Source organism: Lemur catta, chromosome 11, assembly GCF_020740605.2.
Source record: "Lemur catta isolate mLemCat1 chromosome 11, mLemCat1.pri, whole genome shotgun sequence".
Classification (NCBI taxonomy): Eukaryota; Metazoa; Chordata; class Mammalia; order Primates; family Lemuridae; genus Lemur; species Lemur catta.
Genome location: NC_059138.1, coordinates 91,509,599 through 91,532,314, shown reverse-complemented (window position 1 = coordinate 91,532,314; position 22,716 = coordinate 91,509,599). Strand labels below are relative to the sequence as shown.

At 34.6% G+C, this 22,716-nt stretch overlaps 1 protein-coding gene across 3 annotated transcripts in view; it reads right to left on the bottom strand.

The window, feature by feature from the left end:
- Positions 1 to 22,716, bottom strand: part of LOC123647677 (ATP-binding cassette sub-family A member 13-like) — a 399,770-nt gene that overhangs the window by 49,192 nt on the left and 327,862 nt on the right. For all 3 annotated transcript variants that reach the window (XM_045565332.1, XM_045565334.1, XM_045565333.1), the window contains exon 49: positions 2,591 to 2,741. In XM_045565332.1, the coding sequence (XP_045421288.1) occupies positions 2,591 to 2,741 (151 nt within the window). The remainder of the gene's footprint in view (positions 1 to 2,590; positions 2,742 to 22,716) is intronic.

The following is a 22,716-nucleotide window of genomic DNA, read 5'->3' as shown; positions in this document are numbered from 1 at the left end:
ACAGTAGGGGTTTTCCCTGGTGGGGATTTGCAGGTATTAATATTAACAAAAATAAGGTGGCAAGGGGCCCTACCTCTGTTCTACTAGGGAATATTAAATGCAGAATTCACCAGTTCTCATCCTACTTAAAAGCGTTGTTTGGTTGTTTTGGTATGACACTGAAATTCACTACTACGATGGACTTCTCTTACATGCTTTCCCTTGCATGCCAGATTATGTAGACCTCATCTCCTCATTTGGTTAAGACTTGATATAAAATTTTTCAGCAGGTTAATCAAATTCAGGCTCAAATATGTGCACTGTACAAAATTGTGTAGTGTGAATGGTGGGGAAAATTGAAATGGTTTATGCACCCTGCAGAACCTAAATTCAAGCCATGTGAAGAAGCATCTTTTTCTCACCTAACTGAACTTTTGGAGGGTTGGGGGAGTGAGTGACATGACTGTAGGTGAAATGACCAGCAAGCTGGAGCACAGGTGGGCTGGGGTCTCCAGTGCAGATGGAGCTCAGTGCCAGGCCTGGGCTCGAGGCTGCGTGGGAGGGAGGAGAAGAGGATGGGAAGCTGAGTGGAAAGGACCCTCCCAGCAGGCACAGGAGGGTCTTCCTCTAGAATCACAGAGGAGAAGAGGAAGGCCAATCAGTAGGAGGAACTCCGTGTTGGAGGAGCCACGTGGTAACCCCACAGAGTGTCCACTTCAGCCACGGCAGGGGCATAAACCATAAGACTGAGCTATAAATGGCACCCGGAATGCTTAGTGTCAGAGCAGTGTCTGAATCACAAACATGTACTGTGGAGCTTGTTTATCTGGTTTCAAAACAAAACCTTGCCACATACTGGCCATATGAACTTGGGTAAACTACCTAATTTCTATGTGCCTCAGTTTCCCCATGTGTAAAATGGGGAATAAGCATCTATTTGATATGGTTGCTGTAAAATACTTAGAACAGTGCCTGACAGAATGAATACTGAAAAATTAGCTAAAACGATTGTTTTCTGTTATTTTATAATAATCTCTTCTGGTAACCTTGTGGTAAGCACCCCAAAATAGATATGCCTGCTCTGCAGTTTAAATATTCCCAAAATTTATAGGAGAAGGAAATTTGCCAGAAAAGGAGCTAACTCCTTAGGGAACAGATGGAAAAGTGTGCTGACATCTTAGAAACAAGAGCAAGTAGCAATACAGTCTGCAAAATCAGTTGCAGTTTTATAAAAGAAATGAAGCCACTTCCTAATTGGCAGCCATTAAAATAACTTTTCTTGGTAGAGCAGTTCAGAAAAACAAGGCTGTACGACAGCCGAGTATCAGGAGGCAATTGCCCTTGAATGGCAGGCAGCACCCAGCCTATGATATTGAGGAGAGCGTTTTCATAGGCACGTCTCCCCTGCACAGCAAAGGGGCCAGCTTACAGCACTTGCCAAGCATCCGCCTCTTAATCAAACACTAACACGGGGGAGCTGACAGGGTTGAACATCTATCTATTAAAGACTGAGCCAACAATTAGTCCCAGATTTCATTAACTGTTTAACTACAATGAGCAGGTCTCCCGTGGGGTGGTCAGTTCTCTTTGCTCTATTAAGATGGGAGGTGAATAAAGGGGCCAGAGTCCCTACAATGATGTGGAGAGATCCTGTTCTGGTTTCACTTAAAGTTACAGAGCATAACTAAGAAACGAAGGCTGGAGCATTACAAAAACAGCACAGGGAATGAATGTTCACGGACCAGTGAAGGCGATGGCTATTAGTTTCGTCTCCTGTGAGTCCTAGGTTGTTCCATCTCTTGAAAATCTAATTGCAAATGCATCATGTAGGCCACTTATTTCTACTCTTTGTTCAGAATCCAGAAATAGAAGGAGCCAGCACCCCAGACTCTCTACAATGAGATGCAGGAAAGTAAAAATGTGTCTTAAGCAACTGCCATTCTGGTGGTTCCTGGCATGACACCCTCTGAGCTGCCAGTCAAGGCTGTCTGCTCTGCTTGGCTGGCCACCGCTTGCAATAGAAGTGGCAGCTGTCTCTTGTTCTCTCTCTGTTCACCTGCCTCTCCCTCCTCTCACAGACAGCGATGGGGGGGAGGTCCTGCAGTTTCTGCCACTCCTTCCTTGTCCTAAGGCTGCTCAGAAAGGAACTCTCTGGCAGGAATTCTCAGCCCACTCACCAGGAAGTTATGCTTTCCAACAATTCCCTGAATTCCAGAATTCCACACATACTGTGTCCATTCCTCTGTAAGACCTGGGGATACTGACTTTATGACATTTGTTCCTGAATACAAATTAATAGTCCAGTAAATGTAAAAGGCATTTAGAGAGGGGGGGAAAAAACCAGCAAGAAATACAAAGTTATAAATGATGTTATCTATATGCTTTAACTCCTACCACGTGACTTTGTCACACTGATACATTTAAATATATAATATAAATAAGGCAAACATATTTTAGTATGTTTCCTTTCAGTAAAATCACATTGAAAAGTATTTTTCAGGTTAGGTTTATCTATCACTATGGTTGCTTCTCATAGGGAGACAGCTGCCTTGGTGGTCACCAAGCATTCCTCAGTGGGCCCCTTTTTCTGGAAAACCCCAGGGACGGTTACCTCAGGGATGTGCTGCTTTGGAATCCCACGTAGGCTGCAGTAATAATGAAGATGTTCCCAACCGGTCAGAAGCTCGTCCAGAGCATCCTGCTGTGGACAGTAGCCAATGAGCACGCCCGCCGCGCCGGCAGAAGCCAGGTCCACCTCACCTCTGTGCAGAGAAGCAGCGAGGTTGAGAACAGCAGCTTCCAAAACAGGCATCGATCATTTTTTACACCTGACTCATCAATATGAAGTCCACTGCAGTTTGTCTAACGCAATTAATTCATTTCCCACGAATAGTTTTAACTAATGAAAACTGAGGGATTTCAGAATATATCACCCCAAAATATGCCTCTTTGGCAAATTGATTATGTGAGCAATGAGCAGTTGAGAACCAGCAACAAAGGAAAAGCTCTTGGCTCCCCCCTAAATGCCTAAAAATTGAATATAAATTTCTCCTTTTGAAAAGGAAATTCACATTCACAAATGAAATTTTTATTTGTAAAGACGTCTCCATTCTAAGGACAGAGCTACTTCTCCGACCACTCTGGTCACCTAGACACTCATCGGTGTAATAACACAACCCTAATTCACAGCTTACCTCCTCCCTCCCTCCTCCTCCCTTTACCTTCCCATAAATTGCCTCCCCTGCCCAGAAGCCCCAAACCCACCCCCTTTTTTTCTTGCTGCTTTTGTTTGGCCTAAGATGGTGGGTAAGCCTCAATCTTCAGGACGGTTCTTTGAGTTTTATTTTTTTGTGAAATTCCTGGGCATATACATATACGTATTTAAACTGTTTTGTTTTTCTTATTAATAAGTACTTTATCAGTTTCATATCCAGGGCCCTAACTGGAGAACCTAAGAAAGTACAGGGAAAAATTTTCTTCCCCCTACCGTAGGAAGACATGTGTCTGGCAGAACAATCTTGGCTCCAGAATCAGAGGCCCAGGTGTTAACTGGGGTAAATCCACAACAGCTTTGAGTGTTAAAGAAAAACATGTATTTCACAAATCACATGTGCTCAATGAATGGCTGTCATATTTATTATTTCCCGACCCAAACAATTCATGTGAACAGCAAATAAATCAATGACCTGTGAACTAAAATAGAATCTCAACCCCTTAGCCAACTGAATGGACCCACTCTCGGCCAATCTTAAAGCTGATGTATAGGCCTGGAGAGGAAGGGAGGTCAGACACACCCTCCCTGCCCCCTCCCTCTTGGAGTTACTCTTTGTAATGATAAGACACAGAATCATTAACAAGCCTAAAGCCATCATGTAAGACCTAAGGTTAAAGACAACTGCAAGTCATCAGTTTACTTAACAGATCACTTCAGTCTGGTTATATGTCCTGTGGCTTGTCTCTGTTAATGGATTTCCTTATCTCAACTTAAAACATTCCAAGCATTTAGAAAGAGCTTCAATTCTTTAACCAATTACAAATCAAAGAATCATTAAACCCACCTATAACCCGAAAGCGTGCCTTCCCAACCCCTGCCTCCAAGACGTCCTGCTTTTTCAGGCCAAAGCAACATACGCTTCCCACGTATGATCTTACCTGTAATTCCGTCTCTATGATCTTACCTGTAATTCCGTCTCTGCGAATGCATAAAACCAAACTGTCACCCTACTACTGCAGGCACATTTTCTCAGGACGGCTTGAGGCCATGTGCTCTGAGCCAGTCACACACATTCAGCTCAGAATGACCCTCTTTAAATCATTTTACAGAGTTTGGGTTTTTTTTCCGTTAACAGACTTAACTATCATTCAGTTACTGATTTTTTAAAAAATTAAATTTTATTATAACAGTGATATATATAATCTCTCATTGAACATATAGAAAAATAGAAAAAAAGGAAAATTCATGGTACCAACTCTCAGTGATTTCTGCTATTAATATTTTGGTGTTAATCCTTCAAGTATAGCTATGTTACATGATGATAGGGTGGAGATTATACAAAACTCTACCTACTTAAATAAAAGAACTCCTGCTTTATTTTTAACATTAATGAATATTCATCGTGGAAAATGTAAAACTACTCAAATATGATTAACATTTTGACCATTGTATTACTGACTTATTTGTATGCAATTTTACATGAATAAAATTGTATTGATCATAAACATTTCTGAGAACACTTTAGGAAGAAAAATTCTTATTTCCTAAATAGGGAATAATGTAAAAAAAAGATGTGCTGGGAAATTATGACTAGTACAAGGAGTGATTATTAGCCTTTCTCAAAAAAAAAAAAAAAAAAGCAAACAGTGAAACAGTGAAAAGAGGATTATTACTATTTTTAATTCCTCTGAAAACAATATATCTACATGGAAACAAGTAAACAATACAAGAAAACTGGATTTTGTATAAAATTTTATGTTTTCAACTTTATTTTGTTTTTCCCTTCAAAATCTTGTAAAAATTACTTCCTCAAACTTTTTCCCCCTAAATTTTGTGTAGCCAAAAGTTTATTTCAGTCTGATTTTTGCTATACCATAAGAAACTATTTTTTTCTGTCTGTTCATCCTTTGAAATATTCCTTATCAGTCTAATCTGAGAGTTCTTTATAAGATATATATATACACACACACACAGATATATATATGTAAATATAGAGATATCTTTTTTCAATGACTTTACCTAAAACATTAAAATATTGTGAATTATTTCAATATATAATATCAGGCCTTGTTTTTAAGCACTGCTTCTGAAAATTTTTGCTTAATAACTTTTAAGGTTTTTTTAATTCTCTTTTTATTGTAATAAGACATATAAAATTTACCATTTTAACCATATTATGGTGTACAGTTCAGTGACATTAGAATAATCACAGTGCTGCACAAACATTATTAACTATCTAGTTCCAGAATATTTTCATCATTCCAAAATGAAACTTAGTACCCACTATGGGGGATAATGTAAAAAAAAGATGTGCTGGGAAATTATGACTAGTACAAGGGGTGATTATTAGCCTTTCTCAAAAAAAAAAAAAAAAGCAAACAGTGAAACAGTGAAAAGAGGATTATTACTATTTTTAATTCCTCTGAAAACAATATATCTACATGGATATAGGTTGCTCCACATTCACCTTTGTCCTTGGCATGACACTGTTAGTCTTTATTCTGTCTCTATGGATTTCCCTATTTTAGATATTCCATATAAAAGGAACCATATGATTCATTTTTATAATCCATGAGTACTGTAGAATCATGTGGCTTTTTGTGTCTTGCTTCTTTCACTTAGCATAATATTTCCAAGGTTAATCCATGCTGTAGCATGTGTCAGGATTTTACTATATTCTCTTTTAGTAAGGAAATGTACACAGCAGTTATTTAAAAAAAATAATACCTTCATTTTGCAGATGATAAAACTAAGGTCCACATGATGCAGCTGGCCCTGAGTTAACCAGAACCAGCTCTAACACTTTAACCTTGCAATTGCAAGTCCACCATTCCTCATTCTGTGACACTTGCATAGAAAGTTAAAGGAACCACATATAAAAGAGAGAAGATAATTTTAAAAAAATAAATAGGCTTTAGTTTTTAGAGTATTATTAACATCCTGAATTGGTGTGGTAAATTGGTTACAATTGATGAACATTATTAATACATTATTATTAAAGTTCATAATTTACATTAGAATTCACTCTTTGTATTGTACAGTTTTATGGGTTTTGACAAATGCATAATGTCATGTATCCAGCATTACAGTATCATACGGAATAGTTTCACTGCCCTAAAAATCCTGTGAACTCATCCTATTCATCCCTCCCCCCTTCCCCACAAACCACTTATCTTTTTTCTGTCCTGACAGCTCTTTTCAGAATGTCATAAAGTTGGAATAATACAATATGTGGCATTTTCATGCTGGCTTCTTTCACTTAGCAATATCCACTTAAGGTTCCTCCATGTCTTTTCATGGCTTAATAGTTCTTTTCTTTTTATAGCTGAATAATATTCCATTGTAATTATGAACGACAGTTTATTTATCCATCCACCTATTGAAAGGCATCTTGATTGCCTTCAAGTTTTGGCAATTATGAATAACATTGCTGTAAACATCCACGTGCAAACATTTTTGTGTATAGGAACACAAGTTTTCAACTCATTTGAGTAACACCTATGAGCACAATTGCTGAACTATGTGGAAAGACTGTGCTTAGCTTTATAAGAATCTGCCAAACTGTCTTCCAAAGCAGTTGTACCATTTTGCATTCCAGTCAGCAGTAAATGAGAGTTCCTATTATGCCACATTCTTGCCAGCATTTGGTGTTGTCAGTGTTTTGTATTTTATTTATCCCATTGTTTTAATTCGCAGTTTTGCCTATGACATATGCTGTTGAGTATCTTTTCCCATAATTGCCATCTATCTGCTTTCTTTGGTGAGGTTCAGATATTTTGCCCACATTTTAACTGAGTTGTTTCTCATTGTTGAGTTTTAAGAGTTCTTTGTGTATTGTGGATACAGTCTTTTATCAGAAATGGTTCTGCAACATTTTTTCTCCTAGTCTGTGGATTGACTTTTCAATATCTTAATAGTGTCTTTCACAGACAAGTTTGTTTCAACTAATTCAAACTTATCAACATTTTCTTTCAAGGATCATGCCTTTGATGTATCTAAAAAGGCATTGCCAAATCCAAGGTCACCTAGATTTACTGTTATGTTATCTTCTAGAACTTTTACATTTTTATATTTAGGTCATTGATCCACATTGAGTTAATTTCTGTGACAGGTTTAAGTTAAGTGCCCAGAGTCATTGTTTTGCTTTTGCATGTCCATTTGTTCCTACACCATTTTGGTGAAAATGTGATCCTTTCTCCACTGGATTGCCTTTGCTCTTTTGTCATAGATCAGTTACCAGCCTCTGTGCAGGTCTGTTTCTGGAATCGCTAATCATTGTAATTTTATGCTAAACCTTGAAGTTGGGTAAGGTCAGTACTCAGATTTTGTTCTTCTTCCATACTGCATTGCCTAACACAGGCTTTTTGCTTCTCCGTGTAAACTTGAAAATCAGTTTGTCAATGTCCACAAAGTAACGTGCTGAGATTTTGATTGGGATTGCGTTGAATCTAAAACCAAAGTTGGGAAGAACTAACATCTGGACAATATTGAGTCTTTCTATCAAAAAATGGATTATTTATTTAGAGCTTTTTGGATTTCTTCTTTTAGGATTTTGTAGTTTTCCTCATGTAGATCATATAAATATAAAAATAAATACATATATTTATAATTTGTTAGATTTATACCTAAGTATTTCATTTTGTAGGCTGTTAATGTAAATAGTGTTGTGTTTTTAATTTCAAATTCCAACTATTCGTTGCAGGTATATAGGGAAACACTTGACTTTTCTATATTAACCTTGTATCTTAAAACCTTGATATAATCACCTATTAGTTCCAAGAGATTTTGGACAGTTCTTCCGGAGTTTACACACACACACACACACACACACACACACACACACACACACACACAAAATCATGTCATCAGTAAACAATGAGTTTTACTTATTTATTTCCAATCTGTATGCTTTTTATTTCCTTTTCTTGTCTTATTGCATTATGTAGGACTGCCAGTAGAGTGCTGAAGAAGGGTGAGAGAAAACATCTTTGTCATATTAAATCATCACCAAGTATGATATTAGCTGTAGGCTTATTGTAGCCGTAGGTTTATTACAGATGTTCTTTATTAAGTTGAAGAAGTTCTTTTCTATTCCCACTTGCTAAGAGATAGTATTAAGAATGGGTGTTGGATTCTGTCAAATTTTAAGTCTTATACATGTTAATATGATCATTTTTTCCTCTTTATCCTATTGATGTGAATGGATCTTTAAATGGATTTTCAAATATTGAACCAGGCTTACATATCTGGAATAAATTCCTCTTGGTCATGGTGTGTAATTCTTTTTATACATTGTTGAAGTTAGCATTATAATATTCTGTTGAGGATTTTTGTATGTATATTACTGAGAGATACTAGTCTGTATAAATAATTTTCCCTTCTTGTAATGTCTTTGTTTGGTTTCAGTATTATGATAATGTTGACCTCATAAAATTAGTTTAGGAAATGTTCCCTCTGTATCTATTTTCTAGAAGATATGGTAGCGAATTGATATTTCTTTCTTAAATCACAGAATTCACCAGTGAAACCAAGGTCTATTGCTTTGCTTTTAAGGTTATTAGTTGTTGATTCAATTTCTTTCATTGATATAAACCTATTTCTCTGTATGCATTATGGTAAATTGTGTCTTTAGGGAACTGATCAATTTCAAAGAAGTTATTAAATAAGTGAACATAGATTTGTTCATAATATTTTCTTATTATTGTATTAATGTTCATGAGATCAGTAATGATGGCCCTCTTTAATTGTTGATATTAGTAATTAGTATCTTCTCTCTTTTTTTTAATGCATGGCCTGACTAGGAGTTTATCAGTTTTATTGATTTGATCTTTTAGATTCATTGATTTCAGCTTTTAGGTTCATTTATTTTTCTCTGTTTTCCTGCTTAAAATTATATTGCTTTCTGCTCTTATTTTTATTATCTCTTTTCTTCTGCTTACTTTGAATTTAATTTGCTCCCTTCTTCTAATTTCCTAAGGTGTGAGCTTAGATTATCTATTTTAGGTCTTTCATATTTTCTAATATATGTATTCTAATATATGTAATCCATTGTGGCCTGACAGCATAGTTTTAATGATGTCTATTCTTTTAAATTTGTTGAGGTGTGTTTTATGGCACAGATGTGGTCTACCCTGGTGAATGTTTCCAATGAGCTTAAGAAGAATGTAATTTTTGTTGTCATTGGATGAAATATTCTCTAAATGTTAACTACATCCAGTTGCCTCAGTCAGTTTGAGCTGCTATAACCAAATCCCAAATACTGAATGTCTTAGTCAGCACACATTCATTTCTCCTAGTTCTGGAAGCTGGGAGGTCCAAGGTCAAGGTGACAGTAGATCTGGTGTCTACTAAAGCCTTCTTTCTGCTTTGCAGATAGCTACCTTCTTGCTGTATCCCTGCATGGCAAAGACACAGAGGGCACTGGTCTCTGTTTCCATTCTCAGAAGGACACTAATCCCATCATGGAAGCCCCTCCTGATTTCATCCAATCCTCATCACCTCCCACAGCCCACACCTCCAAATAGCATCACAAGGGGATTAGGGTTTCGACATTTGGATTTGGGAGGAGGGGTGCCAGCATTCAGTCCATAGCAGCACTTGATTGATAGTGGTGTTCAGCTATGGCCTTGCTGAAATTTTGCCTGCTAGTTTTGCCCATTTCAGATAGAGGAGAATTGAAGTCTCTTGCTATAATAGTGGGTTCATCTATTTCTCCTTTAAGTTCTATAAGTTTTTGTCTCATGTATTTTGATGTTCTGTCATTAAAGATATACATGTTAAGGCTTGTCATGTCGTTTTGGAGAATTCATGCTTGTATCATTATGTAGTGTCCCACTTTATCACTGATAATTTTCCTTGCTCTAAAGTTTTTTCTATCTGAAATTAATCTAGCTACTCCAGCTTTCTTTTGATTAGTATTAGCATGATATACTAATTTTTTCTTCCCTTTACTTTTACTCTATGTCTTTATGTATAAAGTGGGTTTCTTTTAGACAATAAATATTTGGGTTTTGATATTTTATGCACTTAGTTTAAGTCTTTTAATTGATGTATTTAGGCAATTCACATTTAAAGTGATCATTGATATAGTTGGATTGATATCTGGCATATTTGCACCTATTTTCTATTTGTACCCTTTTTCTTTGTTTCTATTTTTTAAATCTTCCACTCTTTTTAAGCTTTTTTATGTCTTTATTGGGCATTTTATATGATTCTATTTTTCTCCTCTCTTAATTAACAGTAAGCTTTTTCTCCTCTCTTTAATTAATTAAAATTAATACAATTTTAGTTATTTTTTTAGTGGTTACAGAGTTTGCAATATATACATTTACAATCAATCCAAATCCACTTTCAATTGACACTATTCTGCTTAAGAAATACACAAATAACTAGCAATGGAGTATTCACAGTTCCTTTCTCCCATTACTTACAACATTGGTGACATTTGTTTTATTTAGCTATAAGCTACAATCATGGAATATACTCTTGCCATTATTATTTTAAACAAACTATTAACTATCAAATTAACCATAAAAATATAAACAATTTTATTTTACCTTCATGTATTCCTGCTCTAACATTCTTCCTTTCTTTATACAGATTTGATTTTCTGATCTATATAATTTTCCTCCTTTCTGAAGAATTTCTTTTAATATTTCTTACAAAGCAGATTTACTGGCAACAAATTCCCTCAATTTTTGTGTGTTGGAGAAAGTATCCTTCACTTTTGAAGGATAATTTCACTAGATACAGGCTGGTGTTTCTTTTCTTTCAACTCTTCAAATATTTCATTCTTTTCTTGCCTGCATAGTTTTAAGGAGAAATTTGATGTAATTCTTACCTCTTTGTTCTTCTGTAGGTAATGTGGTTTTTACCACCCTCTGACTTCTTAAAGATTTTCTCTGTCTTTGATTTTCTATGGTTTGAATATGATACGCCTGGATGTAGATTTTTTGACATTTATGCTACTCAGTGTTCTCTGAACTTCCTGGATCTGTACTTTGGTGTCTGTTATAAATTTTGGAAAATTCTTAGCCATTATGATTTCAAATATTTCTTCTGCCTCCTTCTCTCTTTCTCTCCTTCTTATATTAGAATTACTCATATGTTAGACATTTTGTCATTGTCCTATAGTTCTTTGATATTCTGTTTTATCCTTTTTAGTACTTTTCTCTTCCTTCTTCAGTTTTAGAAGTTTCTATTGACATATCTTCAAGCTCACTATTTTTTTTCTTAGCTCTGTGCAATCTACTGACAAGCCTACCAAGGGAATTCTCCATTTCTGTTACAGTATTTTGGTTTTCTAGCATTTCCTTTGGACTCTTAGCATTTCCTTCCCTCTGCTTATACTATATTTCTTGCATGTTATCAAGTTTTTCCATTAGAGCCTTTAGTATATTAATCATAGCTATTTTAAATTCCCAGTATGATACTTACAAAATTTCTGCCATATAAGAGTCTGATTCTGAAGTTTGCTTTGTCTCTGTAGCCTGTTTTCTGTCACTTAGCACGCTTTGTAATTTTTGTTGAAAGCCAGACAAGGTGTATTAAGTAAAAGAACCACACAGGTAAACAGGCTTTTAGTGTGAGGTTTTATGTTTACCTGGCTAGGAGTTAGGCTGTGTTTATAGCTGCTGTAGCTGTGACATCAGATTCAACAATTTTTTTCTAGGGTTCTTGTTTTTATCTCCACCATTGTCTTTAGGTTTGCCCAGACTCCATCTTAAATAGAGTGTGAGGCTTGTAGCTCTTATATAATAGTCATAGTCCTTTGTTATTATATAGGAGCTCCTCTAATGTGGTGGTGAGGAGTTGGTGGAGGGGAAGAGTCCTATGATCATGTCTCCATCTTTTAGAGCCCAAGCTGGACATTTTGCTTCCCCAGGTTCATTAGGCTTCGGGAACACCCCAGTCAGATAGGCTCTGGTCAACACAGTCTCTCCTGTGGACTGGCCTTTCAAGGAGAACAGAGGGCTCTGGGCATATTTCCATATGATATGCTCTGCTGGAAACAAGATGGGTTTTTTTTCTCCAGACTTCACAGTGAGAACCTGGTAGAGTTCCTGAAGCTAATACTTAACAATGAGGAGCCCCGTAAGACTGAGTCCCCTTGGTGTTTCTGACTCTCAGGTAAGTCCACACTGAACCTACATCAATTTTTCAACTACAGTTGAAGTGTTCCTACTGATTTGGGGTCCATGAGGGGATTCTGCACCTAAGCCTTCTCATTCACAGTCCTAGACTTCTTCTAGTGAAGCCATCCCTCAGTATTCATGGGGTACTGGTTCCAGAATACCCCTCTTCCCTTCCTACAGATACCAAAATCTACAGATGCTCAAATCCCATATATAAAATGGTGTAGCATTTGCTTATAGAACTCACACAGCCTCCAGTGTACTTTATATTATCTCTAGATTACTTATAATATCTATGCAATGTAAATGCTATTTAAATAGCTGTTATACAGTATTTTTTAAGGAATAATGACAAGAAATAAAGTCTGTACATGTTCAGTACAAATGCAATCCTACACTTTTTTTCTGAATATCTTTGAGCTGCCATTGGTTGAATCCACAATGCAGAACCCACAGACATGGCGGCCCACTATATTCCCCGACTCTGTTTCCAGTGCTGGGGCATCAGTTTGCTCTGTGACCTCTGTGTTCTGAATCTTCTAACAAGAGTTAGTAATTTACAGGTTTTCAGGAATTTTTTGTTTGTTTTGAGAATGAAAATGACAACTTTCAAACTCTTTAAATGTTGTACCAGAAACCAGAACTCAATAACTTTTTCACTAGACTTTTTGTTTCATTTTTTCATGTTCCATATCCCTTCCCCTCAGAAAAAGCTATAAATTTTACATGTGTCTCTCCAGCCTATATATTATCTACCATTCTTTTACTCATCAATTTCATGGCTTCTAATCTATACCCTGGGACAATGTCTTAAGTTGATTCCTGCTATTAGTAATTTAATATTCTACACTTTTAATTCTGCTCTTGTATGTGACAAATATTCCAAAAAACTGGATTTAAGATCTACTGTGTGCTGAGTCTCCTTTATATTATTAGTTCCCATCACAACCATATTGTCTTGTCTTTCAAATTCAGCTAGCACATTTGTCAAGAAGTTTTCCACATCTGAAAATTACTTTTTTAGATCAAGATGATACCACATTTTCTAAAAGTATTTCCCTATATTTAAATAAGTCAAACTGTGCATGTATAACTTTAACAGTTATAGTCTTTCTCTAGTGCTATAATCAGTTTTTGGACAATAATTTTATATATGCTTTACTGTTTACTCATTCTTGTATGGGGAGCAAGATTGTCAGATAAAATATAAGATATATACTTTATTTTGTATTTTAGATAGACAATGAATAAATGTTAAGTATGAGTATACACCATGGAATATTTGTGTGTATTATGCAAAAAAAAAAAAAGCTTGTTGGAAATTCAAGTTTCAAATGTTTCCCATATGGGAGAATATTTCTGAAAGATAATGTATATATTATCAATGGCTCCAAATATATCATCCGTGTGCTATTTTAAATTCATTATCAAAACTGAAGTTCAACTGGGAGAGTAGTTTTGAATAGACCACAAAACAATGGAACAGCTGTATGAAATGCAAGAAAATCTATTTAAAGGCTAGGCATTAATGATTCACATCCCAAAGAGAAGAAAAACTCACTGAGATGAGACATATATTCTGATTTTTCTTTTGAAGCATTGACCACTCGTATAGGATGAGGGAGAAGAGGTGATGATGCTGTGTAGAAGTGCTTTGCAGAGGGGCTAAGCAAAGCTAGTATCATTCTTCTGAAGAGACAGAAAATGAGGTTTAGAGTAACCAAGGCAGATAAGACTTGGGGAGCCCGTATCTCAGAGGGAAGGAAGAGAGGAAAACTCTGTAACTCTAAGGTGGCTTCACCCTTGGCACACTCACTAATTCATGAGCAATGCAGGCCTATAATTGAAGAAGGAAAGCATGACACAAGTCTGATAAGCTAAAAATTAAGCAAAACTTTCAGGTTTATAATAAATGTGTAATAATAAAAACTGGAATTAAGCAGAGAGTTAGGAGTTGGGACTCTGGTAAATAACCATGACTTTGAATCAGGATCACTAAAAGGTGAAATCCTGGAAAACACAAAAATGAGACAAGTCCTTAAAAATTTATTTAATAAGATTGTCTTATTTTCTGAATGTATTTTTTCCTATCCTAATTACACATCAAAGCCAAAAAGAATTCTCTTTGGAGGAAAACAGAATCATCCGGAAGTCCTAATGTTTTCATTCAATCAAACTTTATCAAGTGTTAAGAGTTGACTTGTGTCCCACCAAAAACAAAGAAACAAACAAACAAACAATGTTGGAGTCCTAAATCCCAGCACCTCAGAATATGTCCTTATTTGGAAATAGAGTGTTATAGAGAAAATCAAATTCAAATGAGGATATTCTGGTAGGCCCTAATCCAATATGACTGATGTCCTTACAAAAGGCAGGAATTTGAACACAGAAACATACTTAGAGGGAAGACTGTACAAACATCCATGGAAAAGGTGGCCATTTACAAGCCAAGGAAAGAGGCCTGGAACAAATCCTCCCCTCACAGCCCTCAGGAGGAACCAAGCCTGACGATACTTCTAGCCTCTAGAACTATGAGAGAATAAACTTTTGCTGGTTAAGCCACCCAGTTTGTAGTACATTTTTACAGCAATCCTGGAAAACTAATACACCAAAAATATCATTAAACAGAACCAAGGTGAAAAATAAAGAAAATAAAAGTAAATCCACAGGTGGATATTGCATTTACAGCTATAGATTTTAATATAGTTCAATTAATACATGAAGAAAAAAGCAGAAAAAGTGGTGAATTACACTAGAAAACTGGGATCTATAAAAAAGGAATAAAATGAAAATTCTATAATATGAGAATTATATTAATAATAAACAAAATTTAAAAAGTAATGGAATGCTTTAAACAGTAATAAATACTAATATTAATATAATTTGGCACAAAATACCAACATCACTAAGGTCTTTATAGATATTAAAAGTAAAATGTTAGTACATTATGCACAAAATATTTCCAAAGAAATGTGATGATTTAGATGAAATAGAAAAACTCCTTAAAATACAGAGTACCAAAACAGAAGAAATAGAAAGTCTAAAAATTTCTATACCTAAAAATTAAGTGAATCATTAATTAAAACTGTTTTGGTAAATTCAGGCTAAAATGGATTCACTAGGACATTTTTTGAAATATTTATGGAAAAATTATATGAATCATATACTCTTTTCAAAAATAAAAGTACTGGAAACAATTCTCAAGTTATTTTATGAGGCCATCATTACCTTAATACTTAAACTTGACAAGTATGCTACAATAAGTAAAATCACAGCACAACTTCTCATAATAATCATTGTAAAATATTAATAGTTATTACCAAATCAAATCAAGTAATATATAAAATGGATAATAAATGTTGACCAAGTCAGCCCTATCCATAAATCCAAAAATATTTTTAAAACAAAATTTAACAAATCATTAAAGATAATATGTACACTAACAGAAGAAGAAACACTATATGATCATGTCAAGAGATTAGGAAAAAATTCAGCAAAGTTTTTAAAATATTCTTCATAAAAATCAAAAACTGAACTGGCCATGTGCAGTGGCTCGTGCCTGTAATCCTAGCACTTTGAGAAGCCAAGGTGGGAGGATTTCTTGAGTTCAGGAGTTCAAGACCAGCCTGAGCAAGAGAGAGACCCCCATCTCTACTAAAAATAGAAAAATTAGTCATGGCATTTATCTATAGTCCCAGCTAACTTGGGAGGCTAAGGCAGGAGGATCACTTGAGCCCAGGAGTTTGAGGATGCAGTGAGCTACGACGATACTATTGCACTTTACTTGGGGTGACAGAGCAAGACTCTGTCTCAAAAAAAAAAAAAAGAAAGAAAGAAAAAAACAATAAAAAGAAAAAAATATTTGCAAGCTAGGAATAGAAATATAAGAGAACTTTCTGAATTTGATAAAAAGTATCTACACAAACCCACAGAAACTGTGTAATATTTAAGTTAATAATAAAAAATTTGAAGTCTTCTCCTTGATATCAAGAAAAAAGATGCCCATTGTCACTTCTTCTATTCAACATTATATGGATAGTCCTGGCCAGTGCAATAAGGCAAGGAAAAAAAGTTCTAAGAAGCAAAAGAAAACAATAATGCTGCATATGTTTACAAGTCAGATCATTATGTATAAAATATACACAAAATTATCTACACCTAGACAAATCATAACTGCTGTCAAAAGCTGAAGACAAAGAGAGGATCATGATAGCAACAAGAGAAATGACTCATAATGTACAAAGAATTCTCAATAAGGTTAATAGTTGATTTCTCAACAGAAATTATAGAGACCAGAAAGCTATAGGATGACATATAAAATTCTGAAAGGAAAAAAAAGCCAACTAAGGATTCTACCTGAAACAAAACCATCTTTTAAAATTGAATGAGAAATTAAGACATTCACATATAAAGAAAACCTGAGAGAGTTTGCTGATAGTAGAGCTGCCTCAAAAACTACTAAAGAAAGTTCTTTAGGCTGAAATGAAAAGTACTAACAGTAACTTTAATTTCCATAATGAGATTAAATGAAGAGCACAGGTTCTTTATTTAGATAAAGAAATATAAATGACAGGATATATGTACATGTTGCTTGTAATTTCTTTTTTCCTATGTTATTTAAATGCACCTGCATAATATAATAATAATAAATCCATGCTGATGAGCACACAATCTCTAAAAATGTAACTTGTAATAATAACAGCATAAGCAGGGCTGGAACTATATAGGAACACAGTTTTATAAACTATTGAAATTAAGTGGGTATTCATCTAAATTAGAGGATTTTAACTCAAGATGTTAATTATAATCCCCAGGAAAATTGCTAAGAAAATAATTCAAAAATGTATCTCAAAAGAAATAAGAAATTAAAGTGGTGTTATAGAAAATATATATTTAACACAAAAGAAGGCAGTAATGGAAGAACAGAGGAACAAAAAATATAGAAGACACGTAGAAAGCAAATAGCAAAATAGTATACATCAATCTGACCATTTTAGTAATTATATTAAATGTAAATGAGTTAAATACTCCAAACAAAAGTCAGAGACTGGCAAAACGGATTTTTAAAAAGTGGTTTAATTATACTCTGTCTATAAAATATACAATTTAGAATCAAGTCACAAATATCCAAAGGAGATCTGGGGTAGCTCTACTAATATAAAACAAAATAGTAAAGCAAACATTGTTACTATAGACAAAGAAAAACATTTTAAAATGATAAAAGGCTCAATTCCTCAGGAAGACAGACTAATCATAAAAATACATACACTGAAGAACAGAGCTCCACAACATACAAAGCAAAAGCTGAGCATCAAGGGAGAAAGAGACAATTCAACAATAATAGAAAGTTCAACACATCACATTCAATATTGCATAGAATAAGTATGCCAAAAGATTAACAAAAATATAGGAGACTTGAACAATATAACAAGCCAGCCAGACCTAAGAGACTATAGAAAGTTATAGAACTCTCCTCCCAACAAGAGCAGAATGTACATTCTTCTCAAATGCACATGGAATATTCTTCAGGATAGAATATATGTTTGGTCATTAAAAAAAAAAAAACTTCAATACATTTAAGAGGACTGAAGGTATGTGCTCTGTCTACAATGGACTGAAATTAAAAATCAGTATAGAAGTAAACTTTGGGAAATCCCAAATGTGTAGAAATTAAACAACATACTTCTACATAACCAATGGGTCAAAGAAGAAATCAAAAGGAAAATTAGAAAATTCTTTGAGATTAATGAAAACAAATCCACAACTCACCAAAACTTATGGTATTCAGCTAAAAAAAGTTCTTAAAGGGAAAGAGATAGCTGTAACATCTATATTTTAAAAAATAAAGATAGATCTCAGAACAATAACCTAGCCATTATCTTAAGAAATTAGAAAAAGTAAGGCAAACTAAACCTAAAGCAAACATAAAGATGGAAATAATAATGATCCAACCAGAAATAAATAAGATAGGGAAGAAAAGAATAGAAAAAATCATCAGAATCAAAAGTTGGTTCTATAAAATCAACAAAATCTACAAACCTTAGCTGCACCAACCCAAAAAAATCAGACAATATTCAAATAACTAAAATAGGACTGAAACATTTCTACTAACATCAAAGAAATAGAAAAGCATATACAATAACAGTCTAAATATTCATATGCCAACAAATTAGGCAATTTAAACGAAATGGACAAACCCTAGAAAGATACAAACTACTGAAAGTGACTAAATGAAAAAGAGAAATCTAAACAAATCTGTAACAAGAGATTGAATTAGTAATTAAAAGAAATAAAAACAAAAACCTTCTTACAAATAAAAGCGTAGGACCAGATGGTTTCACTGGTAAGTTCTACAAAATACTTAAAGTTGAATTACCACCAATCCTTCACAAACTGTTCCACAAAAAGAAGAGGAAAGACTTCCAAACTAATTATAAGAGGCCAGTATTACTCTGATAGCAAAATAAAAGACATGACAAGAAAAAAAACTATATAACATTTCCTATAAATATATGTGCAAAAATCTTTAACAACATACAAGTAAATCAAATCCAGCAGCATCTAAAGACATCATGATCAAGTGGGATTATTCCAAGGATGTAAGGTTGGTTTAATACATAAAAATCAATCATTTGTTACAATATATACCACATTAATAGAATAAAGGGCAAAACCTAGACAATATTTCAATAAACAGAAATAAAACATTTGACAAAATCCAACAGCTTTCATGATAAAACAATTAAATAACTAGGTATAGAAAGGATTTTATCATAAATGGTATGAAACCATTTATATGAAATTTCCAGAATAGTCAAATCCACAGAGATAGAAAGTAGATGAATTGTTGGGAAAGACTGGGGTAGGGGAGACAACAGGGGATGACGGCTAATTGGCGTAGGGTTTCTTTGCAAGGTAATAAAAATATTCTGAAATTAGATAGTGGAAATCATTGCATGGCTTTATGAATATGTTAAAAACCACTGAATTGTTACACTTAAAATTGTAAGTTCTATGGTGTGGGAATTATGTCTTAATTAATCAAAATACTATCAGTCCTTACAAAAGCTGAACATACTCATGCTCTGTGGAAGCAATTTTATTCATATGTGTACCAGCATATATCTGTAAAAATTATCAGTCAATATTAAGGAAAATAAAACTACTGCAACATGAAACAACATGGGTGTATTTTGCAAACATATTATAGGAAAAAATCACTCACAAAAGGATATACACTGTATGATCCCACTTACATAAAATTCACAAATAAATGAAACTCATCTATGGTGATAAAAGTCAGAAGAGTGTTTATCTTTGTCATGAATGGGCTCATGAAGGGGGTTCCTGGGGCAATGATCTATTTCCTAATGATAGTTATATGTATGCTAACATTATAAAAATTCATCAACCCACATACTCATGACTTATAGATATTATATATCTCAATTTTAAAATGTATATTTTAAAAATTGTTGTTCATCTCTACATGTTAATTGATAAATCTCCTAGCACAATTCTTAATGTTTAAAAAGATTTTACCTAGGTTCTTCTGGAATGAGTTTTGATGGTCTACCAAATGTTCCTCAATCTCAACTAGCTCTTTGACAATTTAAAGATATGAAATATATTTAAACCATTTCAAGATATAGAATATACATTCAAATATCCTTCATGTTGTTCAGTGACTCCAGGACACTTCCTGCTTCTGCACTGCATGGGCCCATATTTGTTCTAGTTTCTAGTTGGTATCTCTGAACTTCAGAACAGATGGATAACAGTAGTTTGCAGATACAGGGATTCAACAACAAAAAAGGTCTTCCTGCCTTCACAGCAACTTATCATCTGGTGCAGTGATGGCTGCCTAATTTCTAGCTATATAGGAGTTATATTTTTAAACTAAGAGTACAATTTCACCATGGAATGAAATGAAGAGCCTTTACTTCAATCTCAGAGCAGAACATCTTTGCGGTGCAATTGAAGTGTTTGCACCTGTTTTGCAGTTAGAGGAAATCACCTCCTCACTCAACTCCTGCACATAGGATATCTATCAGTTCTATAGGTTTTGGTGAGAATTTATGTCTATCATGGTAGATAGTTTGCTAGAATATTTGCCTAGAGGATCCTGCATGTACTGAACCACAGTAGAGCCAGGTACTCAATAGCATTAAAGACAATGTTAAGTCAAACCATACCGCAGTTCCCTTTGCTCTGTTTTATTAGCTTAAATACCTGCTGCTCTGTGACCAGCTAGGTCTCTTTATCTAAATTGTGGGGAAAATAAGGATCTAGGAAGATTAACCTGACAACTCAAAGTTTAAGGGTCAAAAACCTATTTTTCAATGGTGTTTTATTATAGTCCAGATTGAGACACTAAGTGGGCATAGTGTTGTGCAGATTTGCATACAAAAGAGGGCATATAATGAAGCTGTTCGGTCAGGCAAGAGTTTAATACCTAAACTGAAGTTCCTTTTAACTGACCTAGAAGATGAGCTCATCTATATAAATCTTCTCATCTCTCTGTGTGATGTTAGCCAACACCTCCTTAATCAAAATCACTGTCAATCATATTGATATTATTAGAAAATGCCCACATCCATTTTAAAGTTTCCATGCACTTGCCTTTCAGTTAACTCAACCTAACAGTGAAGGTCATAACATTCTGTGTGCTTTATGCTTCAGCACCACTTGGAAAGGCAAGACATCTTTCAGTCCCGGGTCTGACACAAAAGTGAACTTCAAGTGGCTTTTATCATGATGCATGTTGACTAGCTCCCCCTGCTTTATTTAATGACATAACAGATCAAGGAACACTGGACAGTAAATAAAATATTTAGAGCACTCTCAGGGGTCTTTGCCAAACCAAGAACTTTCTCCTTTCAGGCATTTAATTTACTTTATATTATCAGCAGTTGGTAAACTGCAAAGTAGGTCCAATGAGAGTTAAGAAAGAACTGTTTGGTGGTCTTAATTTGATTAGCTTTCTAGCTAGTATTTTAAATCCATTTGCTTTCAAACTGCTTGATTTTTTTCTGGCACTGTCCACATTTCATTGCAGGATTAACCCCCAATTTGCCACCCATCCCTATTATCAAGTGACTGGATCCAGAATGCCTGGATTGTTTACGTGTATTCACATGAACGCCACTGGCAGTTAGTCTCGTTGGCTCTTAGACATGAGCCATGAATCAGGAAAAGTCTCTGAGCCCATGATCAAGACCAAAGAACTGAAATCCAGTAACTGCTTCACGGAGTGCACCCTCCATGATAGCCTGACATTGTTTTAGAAAGAATATGATGCTGCCACGGTGCTTTGTTTCTTAAATATGGGTCAGGAACATGTTTCCACTTCATTCTTTGAAAGATAGAGTAAGTTCATTCCCCAGGTTTAAACCTACACACACACACACACACACACACACACACACACACACACACTCAAACACACAAACACATACACACTACCTATTTAACCATCCAATAAAGGAGCATTCTTCAAATTGGTATTTAAACATAAATATGTTTGCAAAATAAGAGAACATAGTTTTATTATTTTAGGAAGTATTTAAGCAATGATTTTTATTCATTTTCCTCCTTTGTAACTGACAAAGCGAGAAGCCAAAAAATGTGATTAAATAATTTCTTTTCAAAATAGTAAAATTACACACAATTATATTTTCATGCTCCTCAGGTTTTTCCTTTTTGTCCACCAGAAAAATGTGAGCTTCTGGCAACAAAATGGCTCATTAAATTACATGTATGCATCGTGCATAGCAGTTGCCCATCTTCCCATCTAATAATTTATTGAAGGAAGAGAATAAGTTAATACATCAAGCACTTGTTTTTAGAGAACACATGCTGGATTATGTTTATCACCTATTCCACCGTCACTCGGACTTTTCATTTGATGTTTCTTTCATTTGACATGTCTTCCTTTATGACACACACAGGTCCACGTCTAGAAACTACCCAGAAAGCATTAGCACAGCTCCAGTTTCCCAGAACTCCTTTACCTAAGACAACTCTTCCTCGAGGTCAGTATTATAGGTTAAGCAAAGTCACTGGTATGTTTTATAGAATCTGGGTAGCAAATATGATCATCACTAATTCATATAACTATCTATAATATATCTTGCACATACTTTTATTATTGTCCAAGTATGTAGAGTCAAATTTTTAAAATGCAATATTAATTTCATAATATTGTCAGGAAGAGTTTTTAAAATTGAATAGTTCAAATTACTCTAATGTTGGATATCTTTAACTTGCTTTAATTATATAGGGAATTTTTATGTAAATAAATACTAGAAACTATGTCATTTACAAGGATACACATAAATGTGAATACACATACACAATCCAAGCATTACAGATTAAGATTAGTACAAC